Here is an 18,939-nt window from a genome sequence, read left to right on the forward strand (position 1 = left end):
ATAAAAATATTCCTACTAGTGTTTACAGTGATTGTTGTATTTTTTCATAAAGCGTAATGTAAGGTATTGGGACATGAATTAAAAACCTCCCATCCCACAGTAACTCACTTCTCTTTCCTCCTCCTCTGCTGTCGAACTGCAGCGGCTGTTCAGCCAGTGGCTTTTAAACTCTTGGGTTGTGACATGCTCAGTCACAGCAGGGGATCAGGGAGACAAAACTAATTAAGAGGACAAGCGACAGCAAAAACGTGACACTGCGTGCGTCATTCATGGGTTTTTTTCAAATCGCCAAGGCCAATAAGCCTCATACAGTCGGGGAACAGCTTTTGTCGCTGGCTTTGAGCAAATGCTGTGAAAGGGGAGGGAAAAAATAAAAGCTTCACCACCAGATGCAAATGGAGGCAACAGATTTAAGATATGTAAGAAAAAAAGGAGGAAAAAAAGTCAAGGGTAGCCGTGTGTTTGTGCTCCAATCTAACCTACTTAGTCAACCTTAGACTACAACAGCTGTTTCCACAATCATCGCAGGGGCCAGTTGTCTATCTAGTCTGAAATTAAAGAAGGTTTTAAAAGTCTTCATTTTAGCTTTATGAAACCTGCTGCGATGAGGTCAACTTCCCGGCTGACTTCCTTCCTCCTAATAATGATTCATTCATTTGTTTCTTATGTAAAATGTTCAGCCACTGGAATTACCTGACTGTCATATGGTAATTAACATATTGCTGATTCACTTTTATTAGTGGTTTGTTTTCCTGCCAACCTGCTTTTTACACTCAGTGTCTCAGTATCAGCCTTCAGACTGTGGATATCAATTGGCAGCATCACGTTGAATGCTTCTCAGTAATGTTATTAATTAACTAATTGATGTTTTGGTTTGAGATGGAAGCAGTCATTCATGATTTGAAATTATGGAAGGACCTTTGAGCCATTACTGCTGCAACACAAATCTGTGTCTCAGCCAGTGTGGGTTGTAAATTGTAATTCCCATCCGGCCATTTTTCTGTTTACTAATTAAAATCATCATGAAAGGCTGGACAGCATTACACACACGCTGGGAGGGATGTACACACATTATGTGGATCTGCTAATGCCATTTGTTTTTGTTTTTTAACACATTTTAAAGCAAGACTGTAACATTTGTTGAGCAGCAGCAAACAGCAGCCTCTGCAGCCATAAGTGGTAATTACAGGACGATTCTGTTGAGCTCTGAGTCCGAGCGGTTAAAGGTAGTGAAAGCCAACCCGAGTTACACGGTGCAAGAACAGGAAGTGGGGTGGTGCTCAATGGGAATGAAAGAGGTGTCATTCTCCTTGTTATAAGTCAGTGTACTATCAAAATGATTTTGAGGCTCTTATTTGCATAATGTTGCTTTAAATGTCACATCGCATAAAGTGCACCGCGAGTAAAAGAGCACTTTACTGCAGTGCGACTGGTGCAACAGAAATTATCTTGAAAACACTGTGAAGTCTGACATTGAGCATTCACCTCAGTTCTTTTACAACCTCAGAAATCTCAACCAGTGTGAGAAACGCTCAAGAATGCAAAAAAGGAAAGTGGTGTGCAAGGAGAAAGGGGGCTTTATGCTTGTGGAGAAAAAAAACAACATTTAATTCTTTCATATATCATGTTGTGTTAAAATGATACCATTGCTTTCCAGTGCTTAAAATGCCCTGCTGCTTTCATCAGCCTCATCCTGAAGGGTCTGCACTATGTTGAGGCTGAAGTCAGCATCAATGAGCTGGGACACAAACAAGATCGTAGAAACTTACCATGCCACTGCAGTTAAAACTATGGTTGTTTTTAATGGTTTGTATTATCTTTTATCTGATGCTTTCCAGTGCTCAGATTGAACACTTAACAGATGTGCACAACCATTCAAACCTTTTATACAGTTTATACCTTTTAAAGCAGCTTAAAGTATAAAAAAATACACATTACTTGATCATTTTTCATGGCTTCCCTAATGCACTTCTAAATTTTCCACCTATAGGCTTCTTCCCGGGAACAAAGCAAATGCCAAACCCTGCTTACATGAACAGACCATTTCTGATTCAGACTTATCATATGACAATTTTACAAGATGGAGCTTCATCGTTCTGTTTGTACTCCCTCACTGGTTCAAAGTCAGTGTAACTCGACCGCAGCAGAGAGGTCTTATTAGGCAAACAAAACATTTCACATTTTCACACAGTTTGAACAGTTGCTTATACAGTAGATTCTCACGTGTGTCGCATTAATAAACACACAGTGGGAAACTGATGCGGGTGTAATATTCAAAGGGTCTCAAATGAAGATTTTAAAACTCTGTGTTCTAATGTCAGATCTTTCATATGATATTTTGACATGTATAAGTAGTATAACATCTCACGATTAAAAATTTGTTTCACAGTTGGCCGTGCTTGCTGAAAAAAGTGGGTGTGGCTTTACTGCAATCCACTTTAGGTGATGTTGATTAGTTTATGGATGCATTTGGGTGGAGTCAGGTGACAGTACATCACACATCTAGCCATCCCAGAAAAAGTTCTGTCCATTGGAATGGACCTGGGATGTGAAAAATGATCCGGGACTTTCAGCAAATCTAGAAAACGAACCCTCACTTAAGATTATTTTGTCAAACCGGTTATTTGTGGTGAGTCTTCCTGGTCACGCAGAGGGCACTGTTTCCTCTTCCTTAAAGCTGGTCTACTTTGCTAATCACTTGACTAAACAGAGACTTGTTTAGTTTACGTCTTGAAACTCCAGTGGATGGGTGGGATGTTTTCTCTCCAGAACAGAGGACAGGATAGAAAGGGATTTTTGAAAGCCAGCAGGTTCAGTAGCTGGCCAAGCAACAGCTGAGTCATTGCTATTGATCCATTACCCTTTCAACTCTCACAGATTTATTATCATCATTCTGTGCCATCCAGCAGTAAAGATCTAACTTACTGCTTCCTTAAAAACAATGACCTCATCCTTTTTGCTTTCTTTTTTTTTTTACTTTAAATGCTGCCACCGAAATATGGGAGCTGCACTGGCTCAAATTGCAAATCACTAACCTTGAATATAGGATTTAACTGACTCATTTATTTTTCATACAGTATAAATATTTCATTTGATTTCATACACGCCATCCTCTGACTTCCACCACGAGTCTTTGCTTATTTCTCCAGTTGAATAAAAGAGTTTAACATTTAACTGACATGAGTTTCACACAAGACACAGAAAATACACATTTTCTTTTATTCTCATAGTCCAACTTACAATTTCACCCTGTTCATAAAACCACCTGAACACCGCCTGCTCTGAAACACACATTTACATAGTCCCCAACTGTTCTAACAACATATTTCTTATGATTTGTCAGGTTCTGTTTTGTATTGTTATCAATGGATCATACCAAATATGTGTATTTCTCAGGAATTCTAATTTGCAATCCCAGTAAGTATAATATATGTGTGTATTATAACTAATGTAAGATTTGAAACCCTCTGCATTCATGTACACATATGTGGTTTAGTTCAAATGCATTTGGATTTATGGAGAATTTGACAGATTTAACAAGGAAAATAACAGTTGAAAATGAATTGTTATTGTTAATGTTGTTGTTGTTGTTGTTATTGTTAATGTTGTTGTTGTTGTTGTTGTTGTTGTTGTTGTTGTTGTTATCACACAGGTTTATCTACCACTCTACAGAAATTCAGTGGAAAAGGGTTAGTTTATGTTAAGTGCACTTCTGACCTGCCGGTTTCTGCCGCTCACTATCATTGTTTTATTAGCTGTTGTGAGAGCAGCACCGGGTTATGATGACACTGTAGATTTCAGTGTTGTATTTCTGGCTTGTCAGGCTTTAAGGGAAACCTGTCCTTTAATGCAAATATTTAAAAACCACAGTACAGCAATAACATTACCCCTTAAAAAAATAAAAAAGGTAGTGTTACTTCATGTCAGAACACTAACAACAGCATAAATATGTAAAAGATTATTACTACAGAGGACAAAAAAAAGAAAAGGACTGATATGGATAATTTATAATTGATAATAAATACATATTTGTGTACAAAGTAAAAATCTCCAGGCTTACGTCCATCCCTGTAAGTGTGAATGTCCTGCTGTAGGCTGTCGTGATTCATAAACGTCTGGCAATGTACAGTAATTATTCATGACAAGTAACACCTACTATGTGTGGGTGGGAGCAAATCAGTCATATTGACATGTTTGAGCATGCAGGCTGTCTGATTTTTCACACTGGGGATCTGTATAGTCTGTTTACATCATTTAGTTATTTTCCACACGGTAGATGAGGCTTTTCATGGTGAAATGTCTGTTTTTTGTTGTTGTTGTTGTTTTGGTTTTTTTGCAAATGGAGGCTCCGTTAAATGGTCCTCCAGGCGATTTAACATGTTGTATGCTGTAATAGACTGACTGTAGTTTACTGGCAGTAGTATAACACTGTGGTGCTGTGTAAAGACCACCAGAGGATTATACCGGAGCCTAGGTGATTTTTCCTTCAAAATAAAGTTTACTTCCAGGAATATTAAAGATAAAAAAGTATTTTGTTTTTTTTTTTGTTTGTTTTTTTTTAATTAGATTCAATAGAGTCTTATAAAACAAAATAATCAAAAATATCTCAAACTAAAAGTCAGATATAAATGTAGCTGGTTGTTATTGTTGATGTTATTGATTTTTTTCCATTTTATTGAAAATACTCATTATCATTAATGGGGGGCAAAAACCGACAAGGAAACAAATACTTTGTGTTTTTTGTTATATCTGAGTATTTAAATTGTACTTATTATATAATTATATTATTTATCTTTTTTGGTGAGTATTTGGTACTATAATTATATTAATATATTAATACATATCAATATTTGGTACTGTCATTTTGAAGTTGTTTTTTTTTTAAAGGAATATCTGATCTTATCTGATCTGATCTTATCTGATTTTATCGCGGCTAGCTTCAGTTCTCGTTACACTTGCATTACTCCCACGCAGTTCGTTACTAAAGGACATTATTTTGAAAACCACGAACGGAAGTAAGGTCTGCGGTATCACCTCGTACTTGAGCAGTGTGTGTGTGTGTTTTTTTTTTCTTTTTTTTTTTTTTTTTGCCTCTACCTTGCCGAAGAAGTGACAGGCTTACAGGAGGAGGGAGGAGAAGTTTTTCGCAGCTTCGCCTTCTCCCCTTCATCATGGAGGCTCGGGCACATTTCTCACGGGAGGAAATCAACAGCACGGTGTGGGAAGTAGCTGAGAAATACACACGGCTCAAACAGATAGGGACCGGGGCGTACGGCTCGGTGTGGTGAGTGATTTACCATTTACTGTGCATGTACGCTGCATGAAGTGTGTGTGTGTGTGTGTGTGTGTGTGTGTGTGTGTGTGTGTGTGTGTGTGTGTGTGTGTGTGTGTGTCGTAGTTGGGACTGGACCTTGTGGAAAATACTCAATCTGAGCCCAGCACTCACCAACGATAAGCTACCCCGGCAGCCTACGGTGGGCCCGGGTTTTATATCCTGTGCACCAACACACTGTCAACACTGGTGGCACAGGAGTAACTTATGTAACTAGTTATTACACCTCACATATTATAGCACATCCTCACAGCGTGTGCCATGTGTTACCACGGAGACCAGGCACACCTCACAGCACATATATGTTATAATATGTGCAGTAACAGAGGAAACGAGGCTCTGTCAGTGTTAAAGATGGCCACTTTGCACTTTCATCTCTACATGCAGTTACATGCAAGGTACAATATGACATGGTGCCACCTACGCACACAGATTTGAAGAAATCTAAATGTTACTTACTCTTTGTAAACATGTATCTACAAGTTGTGTGTGTGTGTGTGTGTGTGTGTGTGTGTGTGTCATAATGGAAACACAACTTACCTTCCACTAGATAAATAAAATCAGTGTGTAACAGTTGCTCCATGTGTCTATAATTATCATACATGCAACTCTGCCGTCAAGTTTCATACCAGCATTATGCAAATGCACTTTGATCTATAATCGTACAAATAAAAATAAATAAGACTATAAATTCCCTCAGCAGAACGCCACCAACCCAAGAAATCACTAATTAGCCATCAGCTAAAACTAGTTTATATACATGAGAATCAGCCTTAAAAGCAGAATATGTGTGTAATCGTAATATATAAACTCCATTTCACATCATTAACCTCCTTAAATTCAATAGATAAAATAATAATATATCTAATAATAGAAATACAGGATATAACCTTGCTGCCCTGCCCACACTCCGCTCTCATTTCATTACTGTGGTAGACCACATGCACTAAACCAACCTAAATCTAATTAAAATATATATTTTTTGGTCTTACATTTATTCTTTGCATGTGTAAGAAATTTTATTATATTTTGATTATCCATACTGTAGCAACAAATTTGGGATAATTTTGTGATCTCATTGTGAAGTTACTGAATGAGATCAGCTCCAGTTTTATTCAGAAAAATAGTCACTGATTTCTGGCCAGTTTTTGGAGTTACGCAACTCCCACTCTCAGCTTTGCTTTTTTATCCCTTTGAGTTTGTTTATAGATCACTGGTCTGAGTCGACTGACCACTGAAGCACGATAGGTAAAAGTTCTGAGAATGCTTTTTTATCCATAAAGTTGAAATGGTAAAACATCTATCACAGTGGACTCCTGTTGTCAGAGCTGCAGATATTATATCAAATATCAGATATACTGACTATAGTTACCAGGATTTTAAGCTTTATAGTTTTGGAGTGACGGTCTGTTGAAGCTTAAGATATCCGCCTATTAAAAGAAGCACCATCTGAGTAAATGAGATCAAGCGACCATTATCTGGATCGCACATCTTTCATTAGAAGAAGGAAGGAAATAATCAACAGAATTGAAACATATTCACCAGTTTCATTGTTACCGTACTGTGGGTGTGAGATGTACTGTTTTTATTTTCAGATCTTTTTCTGGCATGGAGAAGCTGTTCATGTTCAAATTACTGAAATATCCTACATTAGTGCATCAGTGTTGTCCACGGCGCTGTGAACAAACGATGTGTGTGTGTGATGTGTGTTGGTGGACGCGGCTCCAAATAGCCTAACAAGCCTTTCCTCCCACGATTCGGTGCCCTGCAGATCACTGCAAACATGCACGTCACCAGCTGCCAAACATTTACATGTTGACTTTCAATAAACCACAGACCGCCGATCAGTTAGAGAACGAGTCCCTCCATGTGAGAACGTCTTCGCTGTAGCGTATGATTTTAACACACAGCCTCTTAGTGAAAGCGAAACCCCTCGAAATAGACTGGCCTCAGTCGTTTTCCCACTGCTCTCACTTCAAAAGAGGGGAATCATTGTGAAACTAGAAGACACACGTAGACTCAGACTGCACAGCCATTGACCCGTTATTCCATTATGCACCACAGCTCGGCAATAAATGAGAAGACTACAGAGAAAGTGGCCATCAAGAAGCTGCACAGGCCCTTCCAGTCAGAGATCTTTGCTAAGAGGGCCTACAGAGAGCTGCGGCTGCTCAAACACATGAAGCACGAAAATGTGAGTAGATCAAAGCCGACATATTCCCCGCTTCTTGTAACAGACTGGAGCTTTTATGTGTGGTTTTGGCCTCATGATGGTAATAATCATTATGCATTATAGATATGATAATATGGTGTAAATACTTCAGCTCCTAACGCCTGCTCCCATGTCTCTGTGTTCGTCACATCTCCCCTTCATTCCAACCAGGTGATAGGACTTCTTGATGTGTTTACACCTGCCTCAAGCCTCAATGACTTCCAAGACTTGTGAGTATTTAGCAAAGCCCTCAGGCAGAGGCAGACAACGCCTATCTGGTGATCTGCGGGTTTAGTATTCACCTGCAGCAATGCCTACAGGTTCTGGACTGCAGAGCCGTTTTGGGGGGGGGTTAAACAATAGGTGAGTCACCAGAGTGATGAGATAAAAACTGAACTGACCACCGTCATTAGACAGGAAGGGGTCTTATCTAAACTGTTACCAGCTGTGTTGTCTAAAATAACTCCGTATAGCATTTAGAAATATCACTGTAGGATTAAAATGTTCCTGAACTGGAGCTAAAGCGCCCCAAAACTGAAACACTGAGTTACCGCCCCAGAGGTGTCCGCATACTTTTGGCCACACAGTTTACACTCGTGACAAACTACATAAGGATGAATCACTGTATACAGAGACCAAAATCTACCATTCAGTCAAGAATTTAAGGTCTTGATGAGGGAACTCTTAAGATGGAAAAAACGTCCATCATGAAACTCCGCGGTTAGCGAGCGGGGTGACAGTGAACAGAGCACGACGCCTGCCAGGTTTTCGCCGAGGATCGCTCAAAAATTAGTTACAGTTCTCCGTCACGATCTTATCTTATTGGTCTCTTTCCACTCTGTGTTTCAGAAAACCAAGGAACAGTCAGCTTTAGGTTCGGTGGTGAATTTTAATTTAGGCCTTCTGCCACAGCATAACGCACATTATTATTTTTATTTTGCCACGTATAATTAAATAACTATACAATATAACATAGAAAATTATTATTATCATATTTTCTTTAACTGAATTGAATGATTATTCATTGCTGTGACTCAGAGTTTAGGTTGCTCATAAGACGAACACATCAAACTGCAAACTGTGGCTGTTGCAGCAGCACATAAAGAAGAAGAATACTGTATATTAAGAGTTACATAAACAGACACAAGCACCCTAAGCTCCTTAATAAAAGTATGAAAAGACACCGATTACAGCATTAACAGGGTGTGTAAAATAAGTGGGATAAAAGCCTCTTTTTGTGCTTAGTTGTGATCCTGACTGAATTAATTTGTTATGTCATGTCTGGCCTGTTGAACAGAGGTAATCACTTTGCCGTCTCTCTCGCTGCCTTCTTACTCGGCCCCTCTCTAACCTCTCTCTCTCTTTTTCGCAGCTACCTGGTGATGCCTTACATGTTTACTGACCTGTCGAAGGTGCGGGGTCATCTCTCAGATGACAAAGTCCAGTTTTTGGTCTACCAGATGCTCTGTGGACTCAGGGTGAGACAGGGATGTTAGAATTTCACCGTGCAGCGTCAGAACGTTTAAAGTCATAAATTAAAAGCTCTACTTTCATCGTGGTAATTATATAACACATGTATGTAACGAGAGGTGCAGCTGAGGGTTCAACCTTTAGTTGAAGACAAAGTCGTAGTGTACAGTCGTAGCATGTAAGAATTAGAAGTTATTTAAAGAAAGGAAAGAAGCACAGATCAATGCACCTTGTTAAAATATAATAAAATGTTTGCTACTGTCAAAAGTATTTTAAGTATAACTTCACTCAAAACTCACTCAAAGCTCATACTGCAAACAGGCAAACATTGATAAAACCAGCTGTATCAAAAATGAACCATACCATACATTTTAGATATTAATGCAATATAAATGTCTCTCTCTCTCTCTCTCTCTCTCTCTGCAGTACATTCACAAAGCCGGAATCATCCACAGGGTAAGTACAAGTCAGTTCATCGTTGTACAGCTTAGGGGAAAAAACAGCCTTAACTTGGGTCTGTTTTTTTGTTCTATGATAAATTGACCTTCTCAGAGTTTTATTAAGAAACTGTAACGTGTTGAGTTCTTTGTCACGTACGTTGATTCTGGCTCAGATTGCAGACGTGCACTTCTTCCTGTACTTCAGAAGAATTTGCAAATGGTGATTTAATGTCATTGTTATCGACTCAGATTAAACCCTGCCCCGACAGGTAGGATGAGTTCACTCCACTTCTGATGTCTGACTGGCGTGTCTAGAGACGTTAGGCCACACCCATGGGTGACGGCTGCCAAGACCTATGGGTGTGTGTGTGGAATAAGGGAAAGCAGAGTTAGATTAATGCATCACTTACATATCAGATAGACACCGGTTTGTTATCTAAGTGCATCACAGTGGCACCATTAATACAGAGTCATGGAGCGGGAAAATCGTATTGAAAATCAAACTGTAACTTTGTAATTGATTCAAGAAAACAGTGATTTATGCAGGAAAGAACTGAAACTGACCAATCTGTTATTCGTTATCTCTATCCCTCTATCTTTTTTTTTGGGGGGGGGGGGGGGGGTGACAAGTCGGCCAATCACAGCACAGTTTGGACGGGATGCGCCTCCCTGAGGTTCTGGGAGGATTCCAGGTTGGAAGACAGGGTCCTGTCACCTGGTGGTCTCAGCCCCCTTCCAAAGGTCTGGAGCCTGAACACTGTGGGGGACAGACCTGTATTTCAAACCAAACCAAACACATCCCACCCCCACACCTAACATAAGAAAAAAAATTTACACCACCCCAGTAGTGCGCACTTCCCCCACCGATGGATGTTATCCACTATGTTGTGTTGTGCTATGCTATACTATGCTATGCTATGCTATGCTGTGCTGTGCTATGATATGATAGGTTATGTTATTTTATGTTGTTATGCTATCTTATGCTGTTATATTATTTTATGCTATGCTATGTTGCTGTCCTACCTTTTTAGCCTTAACATATTTATCAGTTATGCTCAATATTAATTTAGCTGCTAGTGTGTGGGGTTGTAATAAGTAATTGTTGTTTAAACTGCAGGAAACTCAGTTGTGCACACTCTGACTCAGTCCTCTGTTAAGGTGTTACCCTGTTGTTACTGTAGTAATTCCTAAAGCATTGAAGGTGTTATCAGCACTCACTAATACTGATCACACATTGTGTGACAGTATTTTATGAATGACTCTGCAGAAACGACACAGTAAGACCTACAGTCAGTTATACTTGAGTCCCGCCATTGACTCCCTGCGTATGCATGGAGACAAACAGCTGAGCCATGTCAGGCCGCAGGAACTACAAGCACCAAAGCTCCTCCCGTTCCCGGTTCTGATGCTGCTTCAGTACGAGCGCTATCGTTTTCTGTTTATCACTGTGTGCTGTAAGAAACCATCACTCAGCTCTTTTTCTTCTACAGGATCTAAAGCCAGGAAACTTGGCAGTAAACCAAGACTGTGAACTGAAGGTTCGTACTTCTAAGGATTACACTAGAAAAACATGACCAAACTGAAATGATGGGGACGCTGCAAATAATAGATTTCAGCAAAAGAATGTAATAAGATTCAGAAAATGTTATAAAATTAGCAATATACAGGAAACAGCATGTGGATTTACTAATAATTACAGATGCTGCTGTTTTGATTCTCACTTAAATGTGGCTCAGGAAACGTTGATGTAGAAACACGTGTGTGTAAAATAATGTTACATATCTTAAACAATATATATCAGTAAAAATCAAACACTTTATCAATGATATATTGTTGATATAATATTCCAGATTGTGATCAGTTTTGTGCCTCTGATGCAGATCCTGGACTTCGGTCTGGCTCGCAGTACTGACGCAGAGATGACGGGCTACGTGGTGACCCGTTGGTACCGGGCACCTGAGGTCATTCTGAACTGGATGCACTACACCCAGACTGGCAAGACAATCGTAGCTGTTTTTTATATTCTAACTGTACCTGCCTCCTCGCTGTGGTCTCGGTTGCTCAGTCGGCCTGTCGGTGCTGTAACTGTAACCGTTCGCCGTCTGTCGTGTGAAAACATCCCAACTCCACTTACAGGGATTTCTTTCTTTTAGCTTGTGTGGTACTTTACGGGTCAGCAGGTTTTATTATAATCCTGTCGCTGCCGCATGAAACCCTGTTTGAAGTTGCATGGGTGTCATTCTGACAAATTTTCTTTTCCTTTAATCTGTTAGACGTTGACACAGATGGGTCTGACAGCAGCCTTATAGTGCTGAGACTGAATGACAGATCTGACTGACTTTCCCAGGATTCATGTTTCTGTGGGAGTTTTTTTTTTAATTTGTAAACAACATCTAGAGGATGGGGTGTAGCAAAGAAAGCAACTCTGGCAAGTTTATACCCTTCACAGGATTGTATTACTCACCAAGTATTCCCAATATAAACAGCACAATAGATTCTGCTTCCTGTTGATAATAGGAACTTTGCTCTGGCATATAAATGCCACCTTCCTCATTTCTACTCCACTGAGCTGAATTTGAAACACTCTTGATGTGTTTTCTGCTTGGATTCTCAATGATGTGTTTTCTCCTTTCCTGTTTATTCTAGTGGACATCTGGTCTGTGGGCTGTATCATGGCAGAAATGATCAATGGAAAGACTCTTTTCAAAGGAAAAGACTGTATCCTTTCATCCACTATTGAAGCCTGTGTAATTCTAAATAATGAAACGGGTTCTAATGTACAGAAATGGAAATATACTGTAAGTTTGAATGTATTTTGTCATCGAATCAATGTAATGATAAATGAGATTGAAAGCCCCTTAAATAAACAGTGACAGTTTTATTTGATCATAAATCCGGTGCAACACAGAACACAAAAGACAGTTACAGCATATTACATGCAGTATATCTCTTTTACTCAGCTATTACATGCTTTTTCCTGCATGTTTTATATTTGCTTTTTATGTTCTTTTTTGTGTTGCACCTGACAGTTGATTCATCGCAAATAAAGCTGTCACTGTTTCATCAGATGGCTTTCATTTTCCTCTGTTATTGTGTTTTATGGATCTGCCTGGAAACCCATACTTTCCACTGCTTCTCTGTGCACACACGCTTATGAAAGCACCAGAACATCTCAGGTTTTAAAATCCTTGATCATAACCAACCACCAGACATGGACCAGCTGACTCAGATCATGAAAGTGACTGGAGTACCTGGACCAGAGTTCATACAGAAGCTGGACAGTCCAGAGGTAGGACAAGCTACTGTATGTGTGAGGAGGGCTGTAGAGGGCATGTTGGCAGGACTGTACTGTTGTTGGCTGTAAGGGAGCACCTGGAGATCAGGGTCCTGCAGGGGGTACACCCCAGAGGGTCAGCCAGCATGTCTGAAATGGAAAAAGATGGAGGTTAAGGTTAATACAATCACCACTTTAATGTGGCTTTTGCCATTTTTATGCCTCTGCAATAATAATATATTCTAATAATATATTCTCACATCCCTATAACTCACAATCAGATTTCAGAGAGTAATCAATTCTTCTGGTTGATAATGTTCATTTAATCCAAACCGTACCACGAGCTGAACGTTGATGTGTTTCTCTTCCGAGATGCCAAGAGTCCTCTCAGGTGTTTTCCCCTGAAATCAGCGGCGCTGATTTAATACTCAGTCTGAAACTGAAACTTATTTCCAGATCGTCCGTTTCCGACTTTCTTCTTACTTTTAAAAGAGCCCCCCCCCCCCTTTCTCCTTAGTCTGAGTTTGAACTCAACAATGACACCACAGCCACAATATTACACTATTATTAACAAGGCTACAGTCTCACTGTACATGTTAGATACAACAACAACATCAGGAATGCAAAATACAAAAGATTTTGCCTTTCTTAAGCTTTACCAGTTGTACAGTAAAAATATAAAATTTGTCCTGAGGGTGGCACTAGAGGGAAAGTCAGGGCATCAACAAAAACATGCAGCAGGGTGTGTTCAATGAGGGTAAGTGAAGACGTGTAAAATAATGATAGAAATATGGATTTTTATCCACCAGATATCACCAGTAAGAGCTTATCTTAGCAGTAAATCTGTGCACCAAGCTCAACAATCAATCACTGTCTTTCTGTCTATTACATCTGAGGCTCATGCGTTGCTTTGTGTGAGCTTCTGTTGATTTCTGCACATAAAAAGCTCCAATATATATTTTTATCTTTGCAAGAGAAGTGCCTGTTCATGTTCTTCATGTTCTCTCTGTTCAGGCATTTTAATGACCCTGTTTTTTTATCCAATTTTTCATCAGCTTTATATACCTGATAATGAACCCACACTCTGAGCCGCTGAAGTACACGGAAAATGATTCCAGTGCATATTTTTACAGAGATTTGATACCAAACATGTCTGCAAAATTGGTTTACGGTGCTGTTTTTGGAGAGAGTCAGTGTAAGATGTTTTTCTGGTTCGCATTCCAATTTGTTTTTTGTCTCTAAAAACAGGCCAAAACTTATGTGAAGGCCCTTCCACGTTATCCCAGAAAAGATTTCTCAACGTTGTTCACCAGAGCCAGCGCACACGGTGAGTCCAGCCTCCAGCTGGCCCTCCTGGTCCAGGTTGACACACGGACAGACTCAGCATAATTCCAGTCTACTACTACAGTGGCCCACCAAAGCAGTCCAGGGTCAGGAGTTTGTTGTCATAGTAACAGCAGGTTCCTTTACTCCTTACTGTCTTTTGAATGATGTGACACTGCCCCTGTACCGTGTTCATGAAAGATTTTCCAATCACTGATCTGAACAATCAGTGTGAGGAGGATCCAGATCAGGAGAAATTCTCTACATGATACATTTTATGTCTCTGGCAGCAGCAGAAAAACTTCTCTTTTTGGAACCGATTTAATTATTGCTACTGGAGAGTTTGCAGCAAATCTGCCACATGGCTAATATCACATTCACTGACGTCTACAATTTGAGCATTTTTTTTTTTACGTTCGATCAAATCGTTGCGTTCTTCTGTACCACTGACCGTTTGCAGGTATCGACCTGCTGGAGAAGATGCTGGTTCTCGATGGAGACGAGAGGCTCACGGCGGAACTGGCTCTGGAGCACCCATACTTCGACGGTCTGAGGGACCAGGACGACTTTCGTGAGCCTGAAACGTATGATGACAGCCACGACAACGCCACATTGTCCCTGGATGAGTGGAAGCGTAAGAGAAAAAAAATACATAAACATTAATTAGAAAGAAATTACCATGATGTAATTAATTACAGATGAGAGTGGCGTAAATATGGATTGGATTTTGTTTTTGTTTTTTCTATGGCGTTATATGAGACAGATATAAACAGAAGTCACATACTTGTGTCTCATAGTGGGAACAGTTTTACAATCATAGACATTTTCTTTTTACCATGTTGAATGATTTACAACTACACAAAACTTCTGTTAATGTGGTGATGAATAATTAATGTTAAAACGCCATGCAATTAGTCCTCTTTAAATTATTATAGACATCCTGCACCTGCAGAAAACTAATGGTTTCCCCCTTCTACCCACAGGGTTGTGTTTCAAAGAGGTGAGAGACTTTGTGCCGTTCCCACGGCGGGACTCCAAGAGGAAAAACACCCTGACTATGTCTCAGTGACCTGATGAATGTTGTGCCCCAACCAACATAGAATACAGCCAATGGTGCCCTTGTATACTCTAACCATGGATTCAGTCTGTTTCTTCTAGCCTGGAGATGTTTAGATTTTGAATCAGTGTTCAGAAGAGAGATCATCTTAAAATCTTTTTTTTTTATAATGTGCAATTATTTCCTAAATTTAAATTGCTTTGTGTGACACACATTCCCTGTCAGTGAGTTGTCTTGCAAATTTATTGTGACCAGATGTCACGGGGTTTACTGTAAGATTTACTGTAAAATTGTTTTCCAATTAAACTATAAGACAAAATATGTATAAAGTTATTTTTTGCATTGAAAATAGCATCTCTCAGGTAAGGGGTTTGGTTGGATCTGGGTTTTTGCCAACAAATCCCTGAAAACCCCTGACCAGTGAGGGGCCCAAAAGATTAGCAGTTACAATGTGAATGTGCAATATGTTACAGGTGTCTGTTGGAATATGGGACCATGACAGTGTGTATGATGCTCAAAGCAACTAGTCCTTTTAATTTATGTCTGCTTTTATCACCTGTGGGTCCATACTGCACTACTGTAATGCCTGCCATGCTGTATATACCATCTTCACACTTAAACACAAATTTAAGCCCAACCCTTGTGGTTGTTTTCAGTATCTAGCAGCTTTTTAATATGTACTTGGCTGGGCTTGTACATTATTCAGAGGCCACTTTGTGATGTGTAATATTGCACAGTGATCATTCATTGGGATTAAGGTTATTCTGTTTAATTCATTGCATCATCTGTTTGAAAGGGGATCCTGCACAGGACATCTTGAGACTGATAATAACCATGTAATACCTTAAAATGTGATGCTGGTTTGTCACTTCTTTCTTTTTTTTTCTCTGAGTGGGTGAATGTCTGTGCATGTGTGCATATGAATAGAGAATAAACATGAGCATGAGCATCCATGTGTGCACACATGTCTTATGTACATGGGGGTGACAGGGACGAGTGTCAGGTTTCCAAAGCACCACATCAGAGAAAACGGTCCAGATACAGTTAATGGCGCCGTGTTGTAACTACATATTTAGAATGCTTAAAGCTGATAATAAGATCAATACAGCCTGATCTGCCACTGACCCTGTTAAATAGCTTGCGCGCGAAAATCATGGCCTGGTGACGTCAAGAGGGCGGGCTAAACTTGTATTAATTGCTGTTATCAAGGTAGCCCACAGGCGATACATAAAAGCGGAAGTGAGGCATTTTGCCGTCAAAATAAAAGTTGACAGAATAATGTAAAAAAAGAATAGCATAACGCACTTTCCCGGCCGTTTTATTATTATTTATTGAGATTGAAAGTTAAACTTTATCTTAAATTTAGCAAAACCTTATTTTAAAATAATTTCTCCCGGATATCCCATGGAAAGAGAATACAAACTAAATTTAAGCCCATTGCTTGAAAACAAATCTATATGCACTATAATGTAAATTAAAAATCTTCAGAAAATGATACAGAAGGAAATATTCAGACAAGATGGGGGGAATTTTACAATTTAAGAGCAGTAAAAATATATTTAAAAAGAGAATTAAAAAAAAAGAATATATTAAATGTAGGTGCATAAGTCAATAACAATACACAAATCTGAAAATAAGAAGAGTGTAAGAAAAGATCGTCTCTGCACTTTACCTTGACCACTCTCAGTAATGTTGCTCATCCAATTTCTGCCACACTTCACCGTGTGCATTGATAATCCTTTCTCATAATGTCAGAATGGCACTGAAATACTGTGAAAAAGACATGTTGGCAAGAAAATAAACAAAGATGTTATTAAATTCAGTCTCATGTAAAATGTATGTTCTTTGAGTTGAATTAGAGGTGTACGCAGTATACACCACTTATGACTTTATTTTGAAAGGTATATCCGGAAGTCCTATGCTCTTACTTTGGCTAATATCGATTTAGAACTTCTAGGCTCCAAATAGCTAGCCAGCTAGCCGAAGGAGGCTAGTATTTCTCCTTCTCACAAAACTGGGTCGACAATAAGCTGTTTCTCAAATTACTAATGCAGATATACCACTCTTGTTCTCAGCAAATCTTTGGGATTGACTGATTGCGTCCCAAATACCGTGTTGTGAAGAAACTGATGCGTTTTAAAATAGCGAAATATACCGGCTGTACCAGCAAACTGTAGCTGGCTAACGATAGCTGTTAGCTTCGGGAGTACAGCAAGTTAGGCGGCTGGCTAGGAAACCATTACTGTAGAGGCGGCTTCAGACCGCCGGCTGTCGAGCTACCTGTGTCAGTCAGTTGCCATAATAGGTAAGATGGCTTATGTTTGCTACCTACTGCTTCTATGTTGTTGACTGGTTCAGAACTTTTAACACAGTTTTAACTGGCAGTGATCAACTTGTTTTGCGTCTTGTCAAGGGTAAAAAAAAATAACAAGCCAGCTAACGTTAGTACTGTCAATCTGTTAAGTTAGCAGGCTAGCTAGCTGATATCTTTTACTTGTCTCTGTACTTTTATGTCAGCGTACCGGAATACTGTCAAAATAATGTGCATTTCTCATGCCGAATTTACAAGATGATGCACCGCTTCAAAATTATAAAATTATTATAAAGATTTAAACTGTAGAAGAGCTTTTAACAGTGTTTTAAAACTGTAAATATGGCTGACATTTTACTCTCGAAATAAGGGCACTGATCTGTTGAGACCGTTGTATTGCTGAAGCTGATTGGCTCTGGAGTGGATCAGTCATACTTTCCTGACAGCTGATTGGATGTGTCCGTTGTGTTGTGGCTAGTGATAGTAGTTGCCAACAGTTAATGAGATAAAGTCGAGAATAATCTACAGACAATTTTTCTCTGTGTTTAGACAGTGAAGAGTAAGCGTCAGGGCGACAGTTAGTTAGCTGTTAATACGTTGCTCTATGCATTTAGTTACCGGCACTGTGTGAGCAAGTGTGCTGTGAGTTGAGGTGTGTGAAGGAATGTTCACGCTGCAGGTGACAGTCCTGCCTAATAACACTGTGTAGTAACATACAACGCATGACAGGTGTGTTTTGAATGACTTAATATGTCAAGAAGTTCAAAGCAAGTTTAGCGTCGTTGTTGTTTGGCCTTGTTACAACAATGGCATTAATTTGCTTTAGTTCTTGATCAAAAGAGGGAATTAATCGGCAGAGAATAAATGTAGATAGATAGAAATGACAATTTAATATATATTTTTTGTTTTAAAATGGCGTGCCCTAGTTTTGCATGAATACAACAGAATACCAGTCCGTGTAAACTTACCTGCAAATGTCACTTCAGTCCGGTTAGATGCTGCTGTGATGTTTACTCTTTAGTGCTGCTAACAACACACTGTCTGTCCATGACATCTAGGCTACAGTCAAGTTTGTTTGCTTAGTCTCTGTTGCCCACTCATAGCACCAACACTGGCAGCCCGCCAGCTGCAGTCAATCAAATACAGACACTCTCACCCCTGCAGCGAGTTGAGAGGAAAGGAGCATTTCTGATATTTCTCCAAAGGTCTATTTTCTTCCCTTTTTTAATAATAAGAACTATTAACAATATATTTAAAAAATAACTTGGCATTTTGGACTACAAAAAGGGATAACTGAATGTGATTTCAGTTGGACTTTAAATGGTGAAATAATGGCAGAACATTTTCATATTTTGCTGTATCATCATCAAATGGTTTTTGCTGTGCAGTATACAAAATATATTAACTATTATTTCCAGTCTGACACCAAAGACTTCTCATATTATATTTGTTTTCTCTTTAACCACTAGGAGGGAAATTGTGATCAGTGGCCTATGAGGAAGCCACGTCGAAAATGCCAG

General features: G+C 39.4%; 1 protein-coding gene across 1 annotated transcript; it reads left to right on the top strand.

Annotated features, from left to right (window-relative positions):
• Nucleotides 1-5,061: 5,061 nt before the first annotated feature.
• Nucleotides 5,062-16,057, top strand: mapk13 (mitogen-activated protein kinase 13). Its single transcript, XM_023399782.2, has 12 exons — nucleotides 5,062-5,284; nucleotides 7,397-7,526; nucleotides 7,716-7,774; nucleotides 8,917-9,022; nucleotides 9,441-9,470; nucleotides 10,945-10,992; nucleotides 11,335-11,449; nucleotides 12,101-12,172; nucleotides 12,664-12,743; nucleotides 13,977-14,055; nucleotides 14,512-14,685; nucleotides 15,035-16,057. Exons 1-12 carry the CDS (start codon nucleotides 5,172-5,174, stop codon nucleotides 15,118-15,120), a joined length of 1,092 nt encoding a protein of 363 aa, XP_023255550.1. The 5' UTR covers nucleotides 5,062-5,171; the 3' UTR covers nucleotides 15,121-16,057.
• The last annotated feature ends 2,882 nt before the right edge of the window (nucleotides 16,058-18,939 follow it).

The sequence above is a fragment of the Seriola lalandi genome, unplaced genomic scaffold (genome assembly GCF_002814215.2).
Source record: "Seriola lalandi dorsalis isolate HSWRI2012SDOR001 ecotype SW California unplaced genomic scaffold, Sedor1 jcf7180002052119, whole genome shotgun sequence".
NCBI classification, from domain to species: Eukaryota; Metazoa; Chordata; class Actinopteri; order Carangiformes; family Carangidae; genus Seriola; species Seriola lalandi.